This window comes from Elaeis guineensis, chromosome 9 (genome assembly GCF_000442705.2).
Source record: "Elaeis guineensis isolate ETL-2024a chromosome 9, EG11, whole genome shotgun sequence".
Lineage (NCBI taxonomy): Eukaryota > Viridiplantae > Streptophyta > Magnoliopsida > Arecales > Arecaceae > Elaeis > Elaeis guineensis.
Window position 1 is genome coordinate 18,687,725 of NC_026001.2, and position 20,972 is coordinate 18,708,696.

Sequence of the window (20,972 nt, forward strand, 5' to 3'; positions counted from 1 at the left end):
TTTCAAATAAAAAATTTATTAAAAATTCATAGAGACATCACCCAGTCGATATAATTGACAAGAGATATAAAAGATGACATGCCAAAAATTTAGGCAAATACATAATCTCAAAATAGCCATAAAAGATTAAAAAATAATATAATAACAAGTTCTAACCGCTAACATATGAAAGTTTCTATACTTACTGAGAAGGAAAAAAAAAAAAGGGTTCAAGAGAGATTTCTAGAAAGCAGCCATGATGTCACCTTCCTTCAACGAAGAGGACATCCACTTCGAGACATCCCAGAAAAGCGCGTAAAAACACCTCTAGCAACGACAAAATTTACTACTGCAGCGAATTCACCGCCCAACCCCTTGACCCCTTGCAGAACCAGATTCAGGCTGCATCTTCCGTGCAAAAGATTTTTTTTTTTTATCCCTCCCACGAGCTGCATGGTTGGATTGCACAACAGCTATTGGTGCAAGGTTCCATAAGACGTCTGTGATTGAACCTTTCGAAAATATGATCTGTAAAAAAATTTTAATTAAAAATTATTTTAATAAAAATCTTCTGACGTTAAAATAAAATTTTTATTTAATAGATATAAAAATATGAGAGATAAAATAATAATATATATTTTTTTAATTTTTTTTATTGACGACGGTGAAAATTTTGGTTGGCAAATGAATTGGTACGATCTTACCTAACTGGGACATAATTTGCGAGTAGTGATGGAACTGTCGTTCGAAACCCTTGAGATATGATAGTTATGGTTGCTTTATCCATTTTATGATAGCTATCATCTGACAGATATTAAATTTTGAACTGATATGTCAACTAATATCAGTGAGAATTAAAAGTTGGATGCTCTGTGCCATCCTCAGATGGGAAATTCATAGCTGAATCAGTTCGATAGTGAAAAACCAACCAATTGGATGTGATCGGTTGAAAATCGTTATCTGATCAGACTGAGCTAATCATTCGAGCATGTCGATGATTTTTTAGTCTGACCTATCGGTAGTTCCAAAAAATATTATCGAGAGCTAGTTGGCGAGTCTCCATCTGCTCAGATTGTGGAGTGCCGACAGGATGGAGGTCGAGAGCTAGTTGGTGATGAAACGACGAAGATCATGACCGACAATAAATCGGCAGAGGTCCAACAGATGGGCCTATCAAGATGAGACATCTTAAATTTTGAACTTCTTCGTATCATCGATTCTCGCAAAATTTCTCCCAACAACTACTATAAAATCTATACAGATCAATAAAAATAAAAATTTGAAATGCTTTGAGAGCTATGCGAGATATGATTTAATGATCTTTAACGATTGATGATGCATATAAAAGATCGATCAATTTTTGGCATGAAAGATACGATTACGGATCCGATTTGGATTATATCTTTTATACAAAATTAGAATGGTTGATCTATTTTTTTTTGTAGCATCAATCATTGGATTGCATTTTATATAAAATTTAAAATATTTCATCTCTACCGTCTTTTGTTTGGATAGATTTCAAAGTAGATATTACGCAAATCAATAATGTTATGCAAAGGATACAATCCGTATCCTATTGACACAACTATGTAAGCAAAGGTGCCCAACTCTCCTCCCTAGGTGGATGGATGGATAGCGAGGAAAGTTGGCACAAAGTCCAAACTCTAACGGCCCTCCCCCCGCTTCGAAGAAGAGAGTCCTTATCCCTATCCCCTGCCATCTGACGCACAAAACTCCACCATACTATTGTCTACAGCGTAGCCAAAAACTTACTCCCACATTCATGATATCACCAACTCTCCAAGCATATCCACTTTGTTCCTTTCTATATATATATATATATATATATTGTCACACTAGCTAACCACTACCACTAAAACAAAGAGAGTCCTTTATTCTAACCTTTCACTTTAGAAAGTTAGGGAACTGCTGCCATGTTGATGGCTAGGAACATGGGTTCCTATGATGTTCCAGAGGGAGTGGACATTAGAGGGAGATTTGATGAGGAGTTTGGTAAAATTCTCACAAGGGATGCACTGCAGTTTGTTGCTGACTTGCAGAGGGAGTTCCGGGGCCGGATCAGGTATGCATTGGAGTGTCGCCGGGAGGCAAAGAAGAGGTACAATTCTGGGGAGCTGCCGGGGTTTGATCCGGCCACAAAGTTTATTAGGGAAGGGGACTGGGTGTGTGCTCCGGTACCGCCGGCCGTCGAGGACCGGACCGTGGAGATCACTGGGCCTGTAGACAGGAAGATGATCATCAATGCACTCAACTCTGGGGCCAAAGTCTTTATGGTATGTGAGTAGAGAAGTTATCATAAGGAAATTTTCTAGAGGAAATATGATTGTTACAGTGCAATTTTTTGTTTTTTTTTTTTTTTTTAAATATCATAAACTTTGCTGTACTTCACATAAAACAGATAAGATCCATGAAGTATTGGGCAAATACTTCATAGTACTAGTGATGATTTATGTGCAAACATGCGTGGCTGTTTAAAATTTTTGGTGTAGGAAAGGTCAACTAAAATCACTCTCTTTTTCTTATAGGACAATGATTATAATCTAAATTGCTCTGTTTGGTATTTTTTTTTTTTTTTTCTATTATCGTTTTTAGAAGTCAAAGAATAAAACTGAACCAAACTAAACAAATTTATATAATAGAACTTCTTTTATTTTTTTGAGAAAACTCTCTATCTTGTAAATTATGGTAAAACTTTAAAAGTTTTTTGCAGCAAAGATTTATTACTTTTTCAGAAAGATAAAAATAAAACAACAACAACAACAAAAGTACTAAAATAATAATACCAAACATGCCTCAGTTGAATGGAGAAAAAGATTAGAATTATTGGACAAAAGATTGGCGAGAAATTTAGTGATGATAGATTTAAATGGGCTAGAAAGAGCATACTGTGATTAAGAATATGATACGAGTGGGGACACCTTTTAGCAAGGAATTTAATTATAAAAATTTAACAGTTTAAAATATTTTCACTTTTATATAGTCTTAGAATTAATGAATATTTTCTTTGCTATAAACATATAACTATGATGTAACGAAAAAAAAAGAAATCAACACAATATTTCAAAAGTTATCAAGTCATTATGAAAGTATGAAAGAAATAGATAAACACAATTTTAGAAAGTACATCATATAATTTTTATTTAAGAATATTGTTCAACATAAAACAACCTCCAAAGTCAAAACTTTAAATCTCTCTAGATTTCTTTATCTTGGCATTATTTAAAAAAAAAAAAATCAAGAAACTGATTCACTAATTCGGACATCCCCCTATAAAACAATGGCAGTCGTCAATACACCCTAACTCCACCTACCTCCTTGACAATAATTTGATTGAATGCTGTGATAATCATCATATTATTTTGCTAACTATTCATTGAAATGTATCATAAGAATTAAGCGGACCATCTGGAATCCAATTAGCAAAGTGAACACATGATCACTTCACCATGCCACACCATCACTAGGGGATAAAAGGAGTATTTAGGATCTATAAAATTCAAGGCCCATGAGTGACCTACAATCATCCACACCAAGCTATTAAGCCCAAGCACACTATTCTTCTAAAATTGGCCTGATGTTTTTTTTAAGGCTGACTTTGAGGATTCACTCTCACCAAGTTGGGAGAACCTGATGAGAGGCCATGTCAACCTTAGAGATGCTGTAAATGGGACTATAAGCTTCCATGACCAGGCCCGGAACAGGGTCTACAAGCTCAACAACAAGATCGCCAGGCTCTTTGTCCGGCCGAGGGGCTGGCACTTGCCAGAGTCCCATATCCTCATCGACGGTGAACCGGCGACCGGCTGCCTTGTGGACTTTGGGCTCTACTTCTTCCACAACCATGCCACCTTCCGGGCCACCCAAGGGGCCGGCTTTGGACCTTTTTTCTATCTCCCCAAGATGGAGCACTCAAGGTAAGCTAAAGCTCCACATCAGTTAAACCTGCCAACAACGTTACAAACAACTGATAACCAAGACGTGCATGGTGACGACAGGGAGGCCAAAATATGGAATTGTGTGTTCGAGAGGGCCGAGAAGTTCGCCGGAATAGGACAGGGGAGCATCAGGGCTACGGTCCTGATCGAGACTCTTCCGGCGGTGTTTCAAATGAATGAGATCCTCCATGAGCTGAGGGACCACTCCATTGGGCTGAACTGTGGAAGATGGGACTACATCTTCAGCTATGTCAAGACCTTCCAAGGCCACCCGGACCGCCTCCTCCCCGACCGGGTGCAGGTGGGGATGACTCAGCACTTCATGCGGAGCTACTCCGACCTCCTCATCCGCACCTGCCACCGTCGCGGTGTTCACGCCATGGGTGGCATGGTATGTCACCATTGACATTAATCCTCAGTCTTCAATTCAGCATTCCACCAACTTAGCTCCTTGTCTTCTTGACAGGCGGCGCAAATTCCGATCAGGGATAATCCAGCAGCCAACGAAGCAGCTCTGGAGCTGGTGAGGAAGGACAAGCTGCGAGAGGTCCGAGCAGGCCATGATGGCACATGGGCTGCTCACCCGGGCCTCATTCCAGCCATCTTGGAAGCGTTCGCCAGCAACATGGGCAACAAGCCTAACCAGATTCAGACAGCAGAGAGAGAGGATGCAGACTGCATTACTGAAGAGGACCTCCTGCAGAGGCCCAGAGGTGTGAGGACAATGGAGGGCCTCCGGCTGAACACCAGGGTCGGAATCCAGTACATTGCAGCCTGGCTCACCGGGACCGGATCGGTGCCACTCTACAATCTCATGGAGGATGCAGCAACCGCAGAGATCAGCAGGGTTCAGAACTGGCAGTGGCTGAAATATGGGGTGGTTCTGGATGGAGAAGGGGTGAAGGTTAAGGTGACACTGGATCTCTTTGCAAGGGTTGTGGAGGAAGAGATGGCGAAGATCGAGAGGGAGGTCGGAGCAGAGAAGTTCGGCCGTGGCATGTACAAAGAGGCCTGCGAGATCTTCACCAAGCAATGCACTGCCCCGGAACTGGATGATTTCCTGACCTTGGATGCTTATAACAAGATCATAGTCCACCACCCCAAGGTATCCTCTAGGCTCTGAATAAAAAGCTATCCATGAGTTAATCCTCAGGGATTTTGTTGTCTCGATCCAATAGCTGCTGTGCTGCCATATATCTGTGTTGTGTTGCAGCTACGTAATAAGCTCTTTTCATTGCATGCCTGTTGATTTATGCTAATAATTTTCACATGGTCAGCCATGGCTGGAACCATCAGTGAACGTCACAGCATGGGAGTACTTTGTTAACCTATGAGAGTCTATACTTAATGATTGACCGCTTCTTGCGCTAAATGTGATGCTGCTCTTACTTTTATTTGTTTAAAACACTAAGGACCTGTTTGGGTATGTAATTGAAGATTTCATCTAAAAAGACCAATTGGAAGGTATTAATTATTAAATATAGTGTCATTTTTGTTCTTATTTATTTATAATACTAAGAGCTTATTTAGATATGCTACAATTTAGGATCTCATCCAAAAAAAATAGTTGAAAAATATTATTTAGATTTTTTGACTTTATATAAATGTTTAAGATTTATTTAGTGTATAGCTAATGTGAGACTAAATATATGTCTGCATGAATCCTCACATACTTTCCTTATTCAAGACTTTGACATTTTCGCCAAGCTGAAGGCACATAGGCACTATGATTGGCCCATAATGAACCCCTATAAAATCATATAATAATATTCCTTAGTCCATATAAACTATAGGCTGAATTTGCCCTGTGATATCATTTATCACAATCTAAGACCGCATCCAAAAAGTTAGCTCAAAAATATTATTTAAATTTTTTGATCCTATCTTAAAATCCAAAATTTTTTTAATATATAATTAATATTTGATAAAACACACACCTACACAAATCCTCACAAAACTCGTGCAAAAGTATCTTGTACAAATCAATCCCGTTGGCCCATCAAATTTGCATCATCCAAGGATCTGCTTAAGTCCCAACCTAAATTCTAGCCCGTGCACTTATTGGTCTGTAGAAAGAAAGGAAAAAAACCGTTCATGGTTCTTTTGTTTTTTTTCTCCCAAAGACTTGTGCTGGAGGATTGTTGGGTTAATACAGCCCATTCTCAAATTGTTTCCTACTCTAGCAAAAAGCGAAATTCTTTGTGCACCGTATACGGTATAAAAAATCCAACGTGAAGTACACTATCTTATTCGATTGATCTACATAGTTACCATTTTTCAACGTACATTTAATACCTATAAGTCAATTTTTTTGTTTAAAAATTTTATATGACGAAAAAATTCTTGCTCTTTAAAAAAATTATAATATTTTATATCCATATAATGACATCTTGTGTTCATAATATATACAGAATGTCATGATTTTTTCTAAAAAATAAGAACATTTTCGTCACTCAAAATTTTCAAATGAAAAAATCGAACTGCAAAAATTAAATGCGCGTTGAAAAATGATTGAACAAAAATATCTCTCATATGATATCTTAAACTATATTATGACATCCTGGATTACATTACATCATAAAATGTCATAATTTTTTTCAAAAGATGAATATTTTCATCACATAAAATTTTTAAACGAAAAAATCGATCTACAAACATTACATGTACGTTGGAAAATGGTAACTACATAGACCAGTCAGACAAAACAATGCACTCTACATCGGACATTCTACACTGCTTGCGGTGCACAAAGAGTTTTTCCCAGCAAAAAAGTACACCCAAATCTTGCTAGGTTACCCAAACTGACAAAGACCATCAAATATTTCTAGAATAATTCACAGATCTAACAACAAGAAGATTTATTAACAATTACTAGAAAGAGTGGGTGCCGTGGTCTTGTAGAAAGTTTGTTAAGATGCCCCTGCATGAATATATGCACTGAAAATAGAAGGAAAAAAGAATTCCTATCTTCCAGCAATGTAGGCAGTAAGGTTTCTCTGGCCTTGACCTCTCAAGTGATGATGCCTTGAGCTGTTACCATTGTGGGGCCATAAGGATTCTGATATGTAAGAAGTATATCAAAAGGAACCATACTGGAAACAAAGATTGGTCAATTACTTGGAAGAATGAATGTCTGAGTTCCAGGCAATACCAATAGGTCAAAAAAGAAGGTTCCTGTTGCAGAATGAATGGAGTACTGAAGAGTAGCACTTTCTCAACATACAGAAATTCCAAATGAGAAGTTTAATTGCAAACAGCATGTCCAATATTGATCTCCTCATTTTAATATGGTCTCATAATTCATACCCAGGAAACTAATTTGCATGAATATTTTCTGAGACTTTAAGCAAACCCATAAGTTGACATGGTCCAGTCACATAAAGAATGGATCGTTAAACCGTTACACTTCATGAAGCAACACCCAATGAAAAGAAGTTCAATCACAAACCCAACATCCAATGTCAATCACAATACTATACATGGTTACAATATTTGTATCCCAGAAACTAATTCGGATCTCTAGTCTGGATTAAACTTTCCTATGCTGCAATGATCAGCAACAGGAGTTTGAAGTCGTGTTGTATTTGCCATTATGAACATCAAGTTTAACTGGCAATTTTGTTGATCAAGCGCCCACCGACAGCAACAACAAACCCCAAGATGGCACCAGCAACAACCTAACAGTTATTTCAGAAAATGTAGATGTTGAGTTCATCCTACGGAACTTCATAAAGTAGCAAAATTGCAAATTGTTAAGCTAGTGCTTAAATATGCTCAACATAGTATTTAAGATTTCTTTTGGAATAAAAATAGTATTTAGATGTTTAAAGCATTGTTTTAATCACCACATCTTGTCCTAACAATTTGGAATCAGCATTTAAGATGCTTCAAATGAGGGGGAAATATTCAAACTAACAACCAATGATTCAGATTTAGATCAATATCGAACCATAAGATACAAACTAGACACTCTAGACTCAAGTCCACCAAAATATGACCCAATACAAGTAGAGTGGCACATCCATTATTTCCTGAATTAGTAATAATACTCTGAAATCAACTGTGTTCCAAGAAGAAATTAACAATTTTCATTTGTTAAATGATTGCTATAGGAAATTTTAGTTTGTGGTGGTGGCTGGAGAGTTCACATGCAGACATCAGCCTCACCTTTAAATTCTTTTAGGAAGTCAAAAATTGAAAAACCAACCAAACTGGGAATAAGACATCTTACTTTAACCTATCCAAGCAAGCAGAGTGCAAATTACAGAACTCTTTACCAATGACATGTGGTAAATACATTACTTTTAAATAAACCGACCAATACATGAACCAATCTCAGAGACATCTAAAATGGTAAGGGCTAATGCTTCCTGGCAAAATTTGCATTTTTTCCTTGCATGCATGTGAAATGTACCATGTGCAATATGCATATGTAAGCAAGTTGCGAACAAATGTTATATGAGATCACATCAGAAGATCAGTTTCCACATGAAACTTAAAAGGTGCCAGAACAAACCTGAGGTGGGGTATGGCCAAGAAGTTCACGCAGTGGCCTTGTGTCAGCAAGAGGATGTTCTTCTGGAAGTTCAATTACAATTTGATTCAACACCTGAAAACGAGCCCAGAATGAGAATAGTGGATATGAATTTAACAGCTTATTTTTTTGTAAAATATAATTTGTAGAACTCTAATTTTTCCAGTACTAGGACAATAATCATCACCATTATCTTCCACATACAACCTATCTTTAAGCAGAATATGTGAGCTAAAGAAACTTCCATCTAGCCTAATACAAGTAGTCTAGTTGTAGAGTTTAGTCAGCTCTGGTATCAAAGAATCTCAAGATGGATAATGCTTAAGATAAATCAATTTACTTATTTTCTCTGATAAGAGAGTTGAAAAGCTAATGTTGTTAGGAGTTCAAAGTGATAGATTGAAGTGATTACCTGGATTTTAGCTTTTCCTGTTCAAAGATTCAAAGAGAACTCTCCAAGCTGACTTATAAAGGCTAAGACAAGTCAAAGTTCTTCTAATCAGTTTTATGAAAACTTATGCCTAATTTCAAAAAGCAGAAGATTGGATTGTCTTAGAATGCTTGGGGAAGTTTTATATGTTTCCCAAATATGCCAAATTTTCACAAAAAGATTCAGTACATCTATGGATTCATATAGCCAAACCGTACTAGTTGAGACAAAACTTGATAGCTTGGTTATGATTATTCTTATTCACTCAAACTAGGGAAACTAGCAGAGCTGACTTATAGTCTTCCATTTGCGGACCTTAGCCAAATATATAAAACAGAACCAGCAAAACCTCTGTGGGTTTTTTCAAGACACAGTTGAGAATTTGAAGTTTCCTTTAAGTTTGCCAAGTGCATGGTAACCAAGTATGTGGAAAATATATCGACATGAACCTTACAAGTAGCAACTACCTAGAGCTGTCATGCAGCAGGCTCAGGCCGGAGCTGAATTTTTTTTGGCCAATAATACAATTAACTAATAGTTGGACAAGGTGATAAAAAGAGATAATTGTACCCTACAAATATCTATTTTTCATATGTGTATATGTATGGATGTATGTATGTATGTATTGATTCATGGTCCGCTGATTCAAAACATTCCTTCAATCTCCTTGTTAGTAATTAGTTCTAAAACCGCTGCTTCTGTCTGGGTTTGAAACACCTTACAAAGCTCAATTCTTGGAATTGTTTTTGTTATATGAAAACCAAATGCTGTCTATCTTCTTGTTGGTAATTCAACATTGTTTTCATGATTTTCACATCACTTCTTCTTAATAACATTCTGCTGAATGGCTTCCAAATCTTTGTCTATGTTCTAAATAATCACTTGACATCTACATTTATTCTAGTCAAGCCATGTTGTTTCCATTGGAACTTTGGCTACACCATTCAATAGAGTCATACTTTATCAGCTGATATGTTATAGATTACTAGGCTTTCTTATGGATTGAAACCTCTTGCTAGTGACTCAACCCTTAACCAGTGGGTACAATAGTTGGTTTTAGTGAAACCCTAACTAGGAGGTACAACAGTTGGTTCTAGATTAGATGGTATTGATTTGAATGTACAAAGTGATTTCAAGTGTATTTCAGTTTTTCCTAAAACAAACTATGTTGGCAAAAATACCTGTTTGGTAAATGTCATTTGTAATTTTTAAGTTTCAATAAGCTTTAGTTCTTATTATTGTTCTGTTACACTAGATCCTATTTTCTTGTTCATTATGTTTGGCTCACCCACATATTATGTAATTTACATTTCAGGGTGAGAGGCCTATTGGCTTAAGCTATTAGCAGATCTGAGCTACCGTTGGCATATATATTGAGGCTGCTTCATCAAAAAAAAGGGACCTAAAGCCAATTTGTTTATATTAAAAAGTAAGGTCTTTTAGCTGTAGAAGTTGTTACATTACTAGCATAGACAGAGTATTGCCTGTATCAAAAGATGTCAAATGTGTGTTTACAAATTATAACGAACTACTTTTATGTACCATAAGATAATGGATTAAAGTGAACCTTGTTTTAAATTTGGATAAAATTTAGCTTGCTCTGTTTGATCAATTGCCCACAATTTTAATTATTAAATGTTTTGGAAATAAATTTGCAAATAGTTGCTTCCACAATGAATGATTGCTATAAATTTCTGGCCATTTATTGATTTTAATTGTAGTCACACTTTGAACTTGGTAGAGCCAGGTTATGGACTCTGACTCTTAGAACTCAACAGATAAGAGAAAACCTGTGCTAGATTACAACATAATGCTCTATATAAAGAACTTTATAGGTAGATTGACCCCAATAAATAAAAAGATGAGGTTAACTAGCCTCTCGCTACCATCACTGCAACCTAATTCCTGGCACCTAGGGACCGGCTAAAAAAACCGACAACCCATAAGCAATTCCAAAGCTTCCTCTAAGATTTCTTTCACCTTGAAGTTTTCTGTAAAATATTCTATATTGAGTTCTTTCCAAACTATCCAGTTCAAAATATTAGCAGTATGAATTTAATTCATATCACTTTATGGAAACGCCCTACTTATTGACATTGCCAAAGGAATTAGGCAGCTCAATTAAACAAGATCTATAATCCATTCAAAAGACTTAATCACTAGGAACATGGAAAAGGAGTGTTCCATTGCTTCACTAAGAAGCAACCTGGACATATAAACGATTACTTGTTTCTTCTTTGCCTCAATTATCCAGAATCTATTCTTACTTTTGAAAGCTGAGACACATGACTTTCTGCACTTTATGCAAGCAACTCTTGAACCATATGATGCGTAAACATGGAGAAGAAGCTATCATATCTTTGAAAAGTCTTCATCCCAAGGATCTCTTCCAGAAAGAGATGTCCAATCAGTACAAGCTCCCTCAGCCCTTCCTAAAGCCAAATAATTGACAGCTTTTGCACAGTAGAGAGCAATAACCAAACTATACCAGGGAAGGGATCAGCAAGAGGGCGTTAGCTGCAGCATCTATTGAATCCAAAGAAATGGGACATCAGATCACCTCAGTCAACTTCAAACCAGGCCCTATCTCCAGGCTATTCTTACATTTGTGTTGCTTGTCAAACCTAATACTATTAAGATCAGATACTAACTAATGATTTCTGAAGTACTTATTTTAGACAGATGAATCACAAATTTACAATGTCTATATTTCCTTAAGGTTCTGCACCATTTACCTGATAGTTCAGAGTCAGTATCTCAAGCCATTGAGATTCCCGATTTCAGCCCTTTTCAACTACAACATGTCAGATTTAAAATAAGTCATAGATCTACTATCAGCTTTGATTGCATAATACAGATTGGCAACCTTTTCATCAAAAGCATTTGTCACATCCACTGGAATTCCAAAAATGGAGAGGAAATAGAGTGTAAATAGATAAGCCTTAGAAAGTAGAATGCCAATGGCAAAAACTCATGCTTTAACACCCTCTTAATAGTCCAGAGCTTGATATAAAATAACAACAACCCTGAGATGCATCAGCCACAGGCAGCAAAATAAATCCTCTGCTATCATCCATACCGTTTCCAGTGTACATGAAATTTTTTGAGAATGATTCAGTGAGCTTATAGCGTTTCAGAACTGTGGTAACAGAAGCTTTAATTCTTTTTCCTTAGCTCCTTCATTCTACCAATGCATGGCATGCGAGGTGAGCAAAAGACAGAAGTTGGACCAACTCTAATTACTGTTCTACATTATCTCTAGTGATAAGACAACCCACCTGAAGGAGTAGTTGACTGCAAAACAGCAATTTAAATGAGACAAAACTGCTATACTCCTTCACGTTTAGAGCTTTTCAATCTTTCTTCCATAAACACATTATATATCCACAGATGCACGACTAGCTTGGTAAAGAAATCAAATTCTAGCTACCAGCCTAGCAATGCTGTCCCGGTATACAATTGGGAGGTCAATGCCTCGACAATCTGGCATCCTTGACTATGACCATGCTTGTATATGAAACAATAAAAACAGCACAAGATAATATCATCAACCAAGTGCCAATATATTTGCTGCTGAAGTTGGAAATGCATGACGTACATTCCACCCATATGGAATACTCTAGTTTGCCCTATGAACGATGATAACTTATGGTTGTTAACCTTTTCCTAGGCTTCTATGTTCACATCTACACCTTCACCATTGGTGGTCTTATCACAAATTCAATAGTTACTGTCTACTATAGAGGCAGTAAATTTGCAACCTTTTATTACCTTCCAAAGACATAATTTTAATTATGATGATAATATAAAATAATCACATGGGAAATCTGTTAAAAACTAAAAGCCACAAGATAAAACCATACCTCCGCCTGCTTTCCAGCATGTAATCGAACACCAAAAGCATCATACATTACCTGCCAATCAGTGTTGCACATGCAAAATCTCCAATGAGGAACGGAACACAGCCAGGAAAAAGTAACTAACAAGGTCTTAAACCCAAAAATACCATAGCTTAAAAGCCAAAAAACCCACCAAACTTATCTGCAAGAACATCATATTAATGCTCTTGCTACATATACACAAAGTACATTGAATTATCTTACCCATCAAAATAAATATTAAAGATATAGATCTAGGGTCAAGTTGCCTTCTTTATTGGTGACAGGTCAAATTGCCTTTATGAAGATACTTAAAAGACTTCCTTTGCAAAGCACCATGAGATAAAATGCATTATCACCAAAGAGGATTTGATAAAATGCATTATCACCTAAGAGGATTCAAAGTTCAGATGGTTTAAAAGGATATTATGCATATTTAGGATTACAGATGCAGTAACAAACATAAATTAACCATAAAAATAAACATATATTCTCATTTCTAAAAATGGTTGAAAATTTATAAAAATCAATGAAAAGATTGTCATCAAATGTTCATATTCTTTACATTGGTCGAATGTTTCCTTGAGTTAATTCCCATTGATAGAACTAATCAAAGACTCATCACACCTCATGGATCAAGAATTCTTAGAAAAATTAACAAAGTATTCATAAGATGTTGGTACAATATTTAATGTATAGTGTTATGGTTCATACTACCACTGTCTGTATGTGTTAAGAAAACTACATTGCCTTTCCCCCCATTCTTTTGGAGACATAGAGTCCTCAGAATCTCATCAAGTTCTAAGGAAAGAAGAGCAGGATCCCAATTAAGGAATCTTCTTGGGTCTCCTTTGGGATGGGTGGTGCATTCTTTCTCTCTCTTATGTATTACCCAATCTCCTGCCTTAACCAAGAAGATGAGAAGAAAAAAGAAAGGAAGATATCAGAACAAAGAAAATGAGGATGAGGTAGAAGTGAGAAAAAGCAACATATAGAGGAATCATCTCCAGGGTATTTCTTGTGGCTTCTTTTTAGAAAAGTTTATGCGTCTATTTCTCCTCCTTTTCCTATTGCTATGGCAATAGGTCCTAGTTCTTGCCCTCTGGTTGCTATTCTCCTCCTTTTCCTAGTTTTGTGTCTTTATGAAATTATAAGGTCCTAAAAATCCATGAAAACCCCTAGTGGTATGAAAAAGTTAGGCAGTAAAGGCAAAGATAGCAAATAATTAGTTCAAGGTGAAATTAGCAACTACAGAATTCTTGCTATGGCAACAAGGACTAAATGAGCAATTATCGGCTCAGCAAGAGACAAAAGATAGATGGTTCAAAAGGTTGTGTATATATAGCAATAGATGAACTGAATGTCCTAGGGTAAAAGGATTAACTGCTTGGAAGTGTTAGTTGTAATTCAATAAGTTAACATCAATGAAAGGAAATTTCATAAGCAGGTTCAAAGAATGAAGAATTCAGAGGGAACCACTGACATCTTCTAGCCCTTCACCATATATATTATTGCAGGAAGATCTCTTTCTACAAAATTCCTGTACTTCAACATTGCACTTTAGCCAAACATGGCAGCAAACATCCTGAGCTATCATTAAATTGATATCAAACCTCATGAAGAAATGCAAAGAGCCTATACATAAGATCATCCACATTAAACAAGGTAAAGGAAACCCATCTCCCAAACTCAAAATAATGAAAGGGAACAGGCAATGAGATACCAAATCAGGGGATATGTTGTTCTGGGAGTACCAACTGTCAACTTTATATAATGGACATTTGGCATCACCTCCTCAGACCACTTTCTGCCAGACAATTCTACTTACAAGATGATCTGGATAGAGGTTATATATACTAATGTTTAAACAATAAGTGGCTTCCTAGGTTCCTAAATGTGACAAGGTGTGGAGACCTTCATCCATCTCTTGGTCTTTTATTGTCAATATCTTCTAAACTGAGTTCGTCTTCCTCAAGGCTATAAAGAAGCCTACTAAACCAAAGATTTTGGTCATCACTTATGCTTCCCCTCTCCCTATAATAAATAAAAAACCTCCTTCAAGCCCCGTCATAACTTTTAGGTACCAGAAGCTCATTCTCAATAACAAATTCAATGAGTTGAGAATCCACGGAACGAAAATGGAAGTTCTTCCAAGTTCCAACTGCCCATTTGGACTGACTAATTGTCAGTCTTAATGATAAGACTAAAGTTGCTTTTTCACCCATTGTTAAAATGCCCTTCAAACTATAGAACGTATCATCCATAGTGCAACATGTAAAAAGCATTGTTACACACCTTCAGTCACAATATTTGAAAATTCTCCGGGAATTCTAATAAACATAAGCACTATAAAAATATCCTAATTTATATTAGAGATAGTTTCATAACTCTATTCTCGTTGAACTATGCTCTTGACCATTCACACATTCACAGAACGAATTCTTTGCTGTCTTCTTTATAAAAAAATTATTAAAAAAAAAAGTAAATGAATAAAATGTGCACATGCATTTGTGTCCTCCATACACTAAACCAATAATGCCAAACCTTCGTTTGCCAATCTTCTTTCATTTCAAAGTTTTGAACAATTCTTGTTATTTCTCTACATAGGTCCCTCTATATATTTGTTTTTCTAATTTATCTGCCCAAATATTATCTTCTTTTTTCTATTAAGAATGATTCTTTTTTTCAACATAGGTCCTATATTTGTCTGCCCAAATATTTCTGTATATACTTGCTTTTCCAATTTATCTGCCCAAATAATATCTTCTTTTTTCTATTAAGAATCATTCAGTTTTCAACATATCCAACTCTATGATGAGAGTCTAAAAGTTCAATGAAATTCTACTTCTCCAATTCATTATTTTCCTAGCGTTTAATCATGAGCAGTTGTTTGCTTCATTTCTTTGACTTCCAAGTATTAAGACTATCATTTTCAATAATTTTCCCCTTCAAGGAAGTATTTTCTTCACCAATGGATGGGGCCAGTGGACAAGTTCTCCTTGTACCAATACACAATAAAAATGATATGAGTGAAAAAAAAATTTAGCCATTACACTCATAAGACAATATAAACCTTCTCTATAGGCCCTAGAAGATAAGAGCAAAAGGAAGAACTTTCTTATAGAATTCCTCCATGCTGCAAACATCAACTATATGTAGCATGATTCAAAATTCATACCCTCGTGCTCCTCAAAAGATATATGATATCTCATGTTGATACATAGGTTTTAGAATAAATGTCAGTGTAGCTAAATACATACTTTGACATTGAAACAACAAAAACGGATATTCACTTATTCTGTATTAAAAAAGATACAGAGGCTTTTACCGTGAATCTAAATAGATTAACTTAGGGTGCGTTTGGTTATACTTTTTGATTTTTAATTTTTAAAAAGTACTTTTTATTTTTTTTGATTTTTGCTATTGAGTAAAAGCAAAAAAGCAAAAAGTATGTTTGGTAACTACATTGTTATAAAGCAAAAAGCTACGTTTGGGGACGGCAGGTGAAGAGCTCGACGAGGGAGAAGGGTTCGGGAAGGGAGGGAGAAGGGGGTGGGGAGGTGAAGAGCTTGACGAGGGAGAAGGTTCGGGCTCTTTACTTTTTCGTTCGGTATTTTAGATGTGGGGAAGCAAAAAAAGCAGAAAAGCAAGTTTTAGAAAGCTAAAAATTTTTGCTTTGCATATAAAGCAATTATTTTGATTTTTTTGATTTTTGCTTTTTGCTTTTCATAGTGTTATCAAACATTGCTTTTTGATTTTTGCTTTTTAAAAATCAAAAAGCAAAAAAAGTACTTTTTTAATGGCTAACCAAATGCACCCTTAGTGGGTGAAAGTCATAAATTATCAATATGATGATTTGGAAAGGAAAGGCATAAGACTGTTCAACAGAAGGAACTTTAGATTTTGGAATGGTACTGTAGCAATAAACAAATAAACATCCTAAACAATCCTTATAAAAATCTGCAAAATCTTATGATGAGAAAAAAAGGGGGGGCTTACCACAATTGCAAATATTGCTGCTATAGCAAACATGGAACTACCAAAGCCATCTTTAATTCCAATAGCAACAGCCAGTGCTGTCACTGTGGCAGAATGGGATGATGGCATACCACCAGATCCAATAAGTTGCTTGGCATCCCAACGTTTTTCCTTGTACCTGCAAAACTAAGAAAAATTAAAGCTCTTAGGGAAAAGGTTTATTAAATACGTGCCAAGAGATGATACTAGGAAGATTCATCGGAGTTATCTCTGTAATGTACGTAATAGCAGAACAAGCAAATGTCACAAATTTTACTGGTCTAACAGAATTTTCCCTTATTATCCAAAGTAGGTAAATCTAGGGAAACATACAATATATGTGGTACCCTGCATTGGCTTGTGAGGCTTGATAGACAATTTCCGTATTCAGATGCCTATTGGGGTCATAGAAGAAAGCCCAAATAGAGAGAGTGCCGCCAATAGCGATAGCACATCAAGAAAACACTTTTTTGATAACAACCTATGCATTCTACTAGCAAATATAATACTTAAGTGCTGAGAAATCTTAAAATTATAGTAGTGTAATTATACATTACAGATATAGTGTGAGAAAGATGTATTCAATGGTCTTTTGGCATGCGTCCAACTTGTACATATGGTGCTAAATAACATGATATTTGCATCAACTTGTTCACCAATGGCTCCTCAATTCCTTGAGGACAACCTTTTCATGAACGCTGCTTTTCCATATTTCCATCTTGTTTTTAGGGTTTTGATGCATTCATAGGAGAGAGGCAAGATGCCTGCTAAACCAGCTACAACATGGTCATCATGTCTTTCAAAAGAATTCTGGAATAGTGGAATAAATGCCTAACTTATTCAAGTACCTCTTCAAGTATTTCATTTCATTGCTCCTTTAGTTTTGGCAGTTGAATGTTATTTACTCTATTTCCTTCTTTAACAATTTTCTCATGTCTAGTCAGTGCTCCAAATCATGGTTCTAGGCCTTAGAGATTTACATAAAAGTGAACAAAGGCAGCTATTTAGTCTCTTAAGATATTTCCACTTCAAATCTCACTAAACAACATGAAACCAATCCAAAATATATAAATCTGCAGATTGAACCCACAGATCTTGGTACCGTGATCACGTCGATTTGATGTCAAAGAAAATAAAAGAAAAGCACCTAAGTACAAAACTCATTCACCTAATTACTGTCTTCCCATATTCTAACTGCATTGAACTGACGAACTAACAATATAGGGCAATGATATGCCATGTGGACCAAACCTAAGGCAAACTTTGTACACCTCCTGCATCATCTCCACTTTTAGCAATAACAGTTCTTACTGGTACTTCGGTCCAACTTTTGCAATCAAATCAAGTGAAAAAAGAAAAACAAAGTATTATAATTCCTTTTATTTTCTGAGTTATTCTTTGCTCTTTATTTATTATTTTTTTTCCTTAATCATAATAAATGATAGATTTGATCTGAAAAGTAGCAAAATCATATTACAGACTTCGAAATCCCCATGACTTACCCACTCCTCACCCTACATTTTTCATTCTAAGAAGTTGAAAAACCAAAATATGTTGTTGTTAGATAGGATTTCCAGATCTTTTATTCTTGTTTTCTTTTCCCATACAAATTCAGATTGCAACCAGACAAAACCCTATTTCCTAATATCTCTTTCTGCCAGCTCTAGTCTATATAACTCCTAACCTCTGTGGTTATTCCTTTTGTCAAAACCATATTCCAGAACATGGAAGGAGCCTCAGCATTTCTAAGTATTATTTGGTCCTAAATAAGTGCTCTTCATTACATGCACATACCTACCATATTTAATCAGTCAACCTTACCCTCACAGCTTCAAATTCATGTGGCAAATAAGTCCCCTCTTCTGATACTAAAAGTTCATCCATACTACTTTGTCATGGCTATAGTTTTCTGATTTATTTGATGTCCTTTCTAAACTACCATGCTGATTGGCCATTACTGGGACAGTAATAATACCTTTGATGATAAATTGTGATATATTTATTAGGAGGTTCCCATCCACTATGTCAAAGGGGGCACCAACTTTTTGTTAGGCAGAGTTGCAAGCAATATGATAGAAAGAGAAAGGTCACTTAATAGAGATGGAATTCGAGTATTAAAATAACTTTTCTTCTAAGCTTCAGCTGCCACAATGATATCTACTTACCTTCTTCTTTTTTCTTCTCTATTTCACTAATGAAATGTTTCTTTCCTTTACCAAGCCGCTTCTCCATTCTATCAATACAGAAAGCATTCTCGGGAAGAAATAATTGTACATCATAATATCACTATGCTTGTAAAACATTCTCTCTATCCAATTCTAGCTTCGAGCTATATTAGCTCAAAATCCCAAGATAAAGACAAAGATACAGCTAACAAAAACCTAAACCATCAATGTCAGGTCAAGAATCAAGATCCGAACTATCTTCACCCTACACATCCACCAATCCCAAATCAAATGCAGCAACACGTAAAAGAATACGAAAATTCCACTTAAATTCCCAGAAAGCAACGCAAAGATCCAAAATTCGAAGAATCCAAGCAAGATCCCGAGCACACCCCCAGAAATCTTCACGCCAACCACATCAAAACCAAAAAGAAAGACAAATTGAGATGGAGGAGATCGAGGAGACTACCAGGTAATAAAGAACTTGGCAGACTGGGCGATGGCGAAGGCCAGGAGAGCCGAGATGAGAGGATAGTTATGAAAAAAGTTCGATTCCGCGGCGGAGGAGGTAGAGGGCGGAGAAAGAGAAATCCTGCCGTCCTCCATCTCCGATCCTCTTCTCCCTTCTTCGATACCTCTCAGCTAAACTTCCTCCCACTCTTCGGTTCCACCGAGAGAGATAAGTGGGAGCAAAAGAAGAAGCTAAGAAGGCGTAGAGAGGGAGGGGAGACCGCGAGAGACGTAGCGCGAGAGAGGGAAGGGAAGCGGTGCTTCCAAGGCGAAAGGAAGCGAGAGGGAAGGGTTTGTGCTCTTTCTATTTCCTCTCTCTCTCTCTCTCTCTCTCTCTAATTAAATGGAGGGGAGGCAACGGCGGGTCTTTGCATTGGGAATTGAGGAAGGGGAGGGATTGAATGTGCTTTACGTCTTTAAAAGGAGACCGCGGAATATGCCGCCAAGTGGAATGATTCTTAACAACGTGATCCGTATCTTCTCAATTTGTTATTGATGTTTTCACTCAAGCTATGTGGGTTGAGTTTGGACAAAGATTTGCTTTGTGTAGATGGGTAGTATATAATTGTGCTGTTTTATATTTGGAAGAAATTTCAATGTGGGTCTTGAATTTGTCATTACCATAAAAGCCATGTCCTTATTCTTGAGCTACCAAGTAGACAACCATCCTTTAATTATAGTGGCTTAATTTCTTCATTTTTAATTTCAAAAATAATTTTTAATTATTTTTTTAATATTAACTTGTATGATAAATTTGATTATTATTTTCATTTCGAAGACTTGTAAAGTCATAGAAGAAGAATTCTAATATTATTGAATTTTGAGATAGAGAAATTTAAGATTTCTAGAAGAATCCTATAATTTAAAATTTATTTAGAGTAAAAATATAACAAAAAAAGTAAAGTGTAAACAGCTTCATGCAAACCATATTAGTGAAAAATTTAAAATTTGTTTAGATTAAAAAAATTATAGCAAATTGATTTTGAATGATTTATGGAGTAGGCAGTAATTAAAAATAATATAGCAAATAAATTTTAAATAATTTTATGGAAAAGGCATATTGGTATACAATCCATGCTTAAACTTTTTTAAGACTTACCTTGTATTTCAAATGTTTAGCAATCACATGCAGTATAATTAGTGCTTTTAAAAGTATCTATTCAACATGGTATATTAATGAAAAATGGTTTTTCAAAAACATCTACTTGCACATGAAATATTAACGAAAAATGTTTTTTGAACATAGAACTAATCTACTTGGAAGAATTTGATTGAAATAGAATGTTTTTTTTTTTTCTTTCTTTGGGTAAATCTAACTCTAACTTAATCTATTCATTTTGAGATTATAGTTGGACAAGACTATCTTTCAAACCCAGCTAAATCTGAAAACATGTCCTATTTGCCATCTATGAATTGTAGTTGGATATCACCTTCCTAGACCACCATAAGTGCCAAGTGGAACGAGCCCACAGCCACTCCTACCCAAGCCTTGTCATCCAAAAA

At 36.0% G+C, this 20,972-nt stretch overlaps 2 protein-coding genes across 3 annotated transcripts; one reads left to right on the forward strand and one right to left on the reverse strand.

Moving 5' to 3' along the window:
* Nucleotides 1-1,830: 1,830 nt before the first annotated feature.
* LOC105051373 (malate synthase, glyoxysomal) lies at nucleotides 1,831-10,509 on the forward strand. Of its 2 annotated transcripts, XM_010931775.3 has the most exons (5): nucleotides 1,831-2,273; nucleotides 3,589-3,914; nucleotides 3,996-4,326; nucleotides 4,402-5,040; nucleotides 10,215-10,509. In XM_010931775.3, exons 1-5 carry the CDS (start codon nucleotides 1,914-1,916, stop codon nucleotides 10,242-10,244), a joined length of 1,686 nt encoding a protein of 561 aa, XP_010930077.1. In that variant the 5' UTR covers nucleotides 1,831-1,913; the 3' UTR covers nucleotides 10,245-10,509. The 2 variants fall into 2 exon arrangements, with proteins under 2 accessions (XP_010930077.1, XP_029122382.1); XM_029266549.2 differs by lacking the exon at nucleotides 10,215-10,509 and having other exon boundaries at nucleotides 4,402-5,262.
* LOC105051374 (uncharacterized) lies at nucleotides 7,195-19,785 on the reverse strand. The gene is made up of 5 exons (XM_010931777.4): nucleotides 19,429-19,785; nucleotides 16,777-16,933; nucleotides 12,763-12,813; nucleotides 8,452-8,544; nucleotides 7,195-7,612 (listed from the first exon to the last, which is right to left on the reverse strand). Exons 1-5 carry the CDS (start codon nucleotides 19,563-19,565, stop codon nucleotides 7,541-7,543), a joined length of 510 nt encoding a protein of 169 aa, XP_010930079.1. The 5' UTR covers nucleotides 19,566-19,785; the 3' UTR covers nucleotides 7,195-7,540.
* Between the last annotated feature and the right edge of the window lie 1,187 nt (nucleotides 19,786-20,972).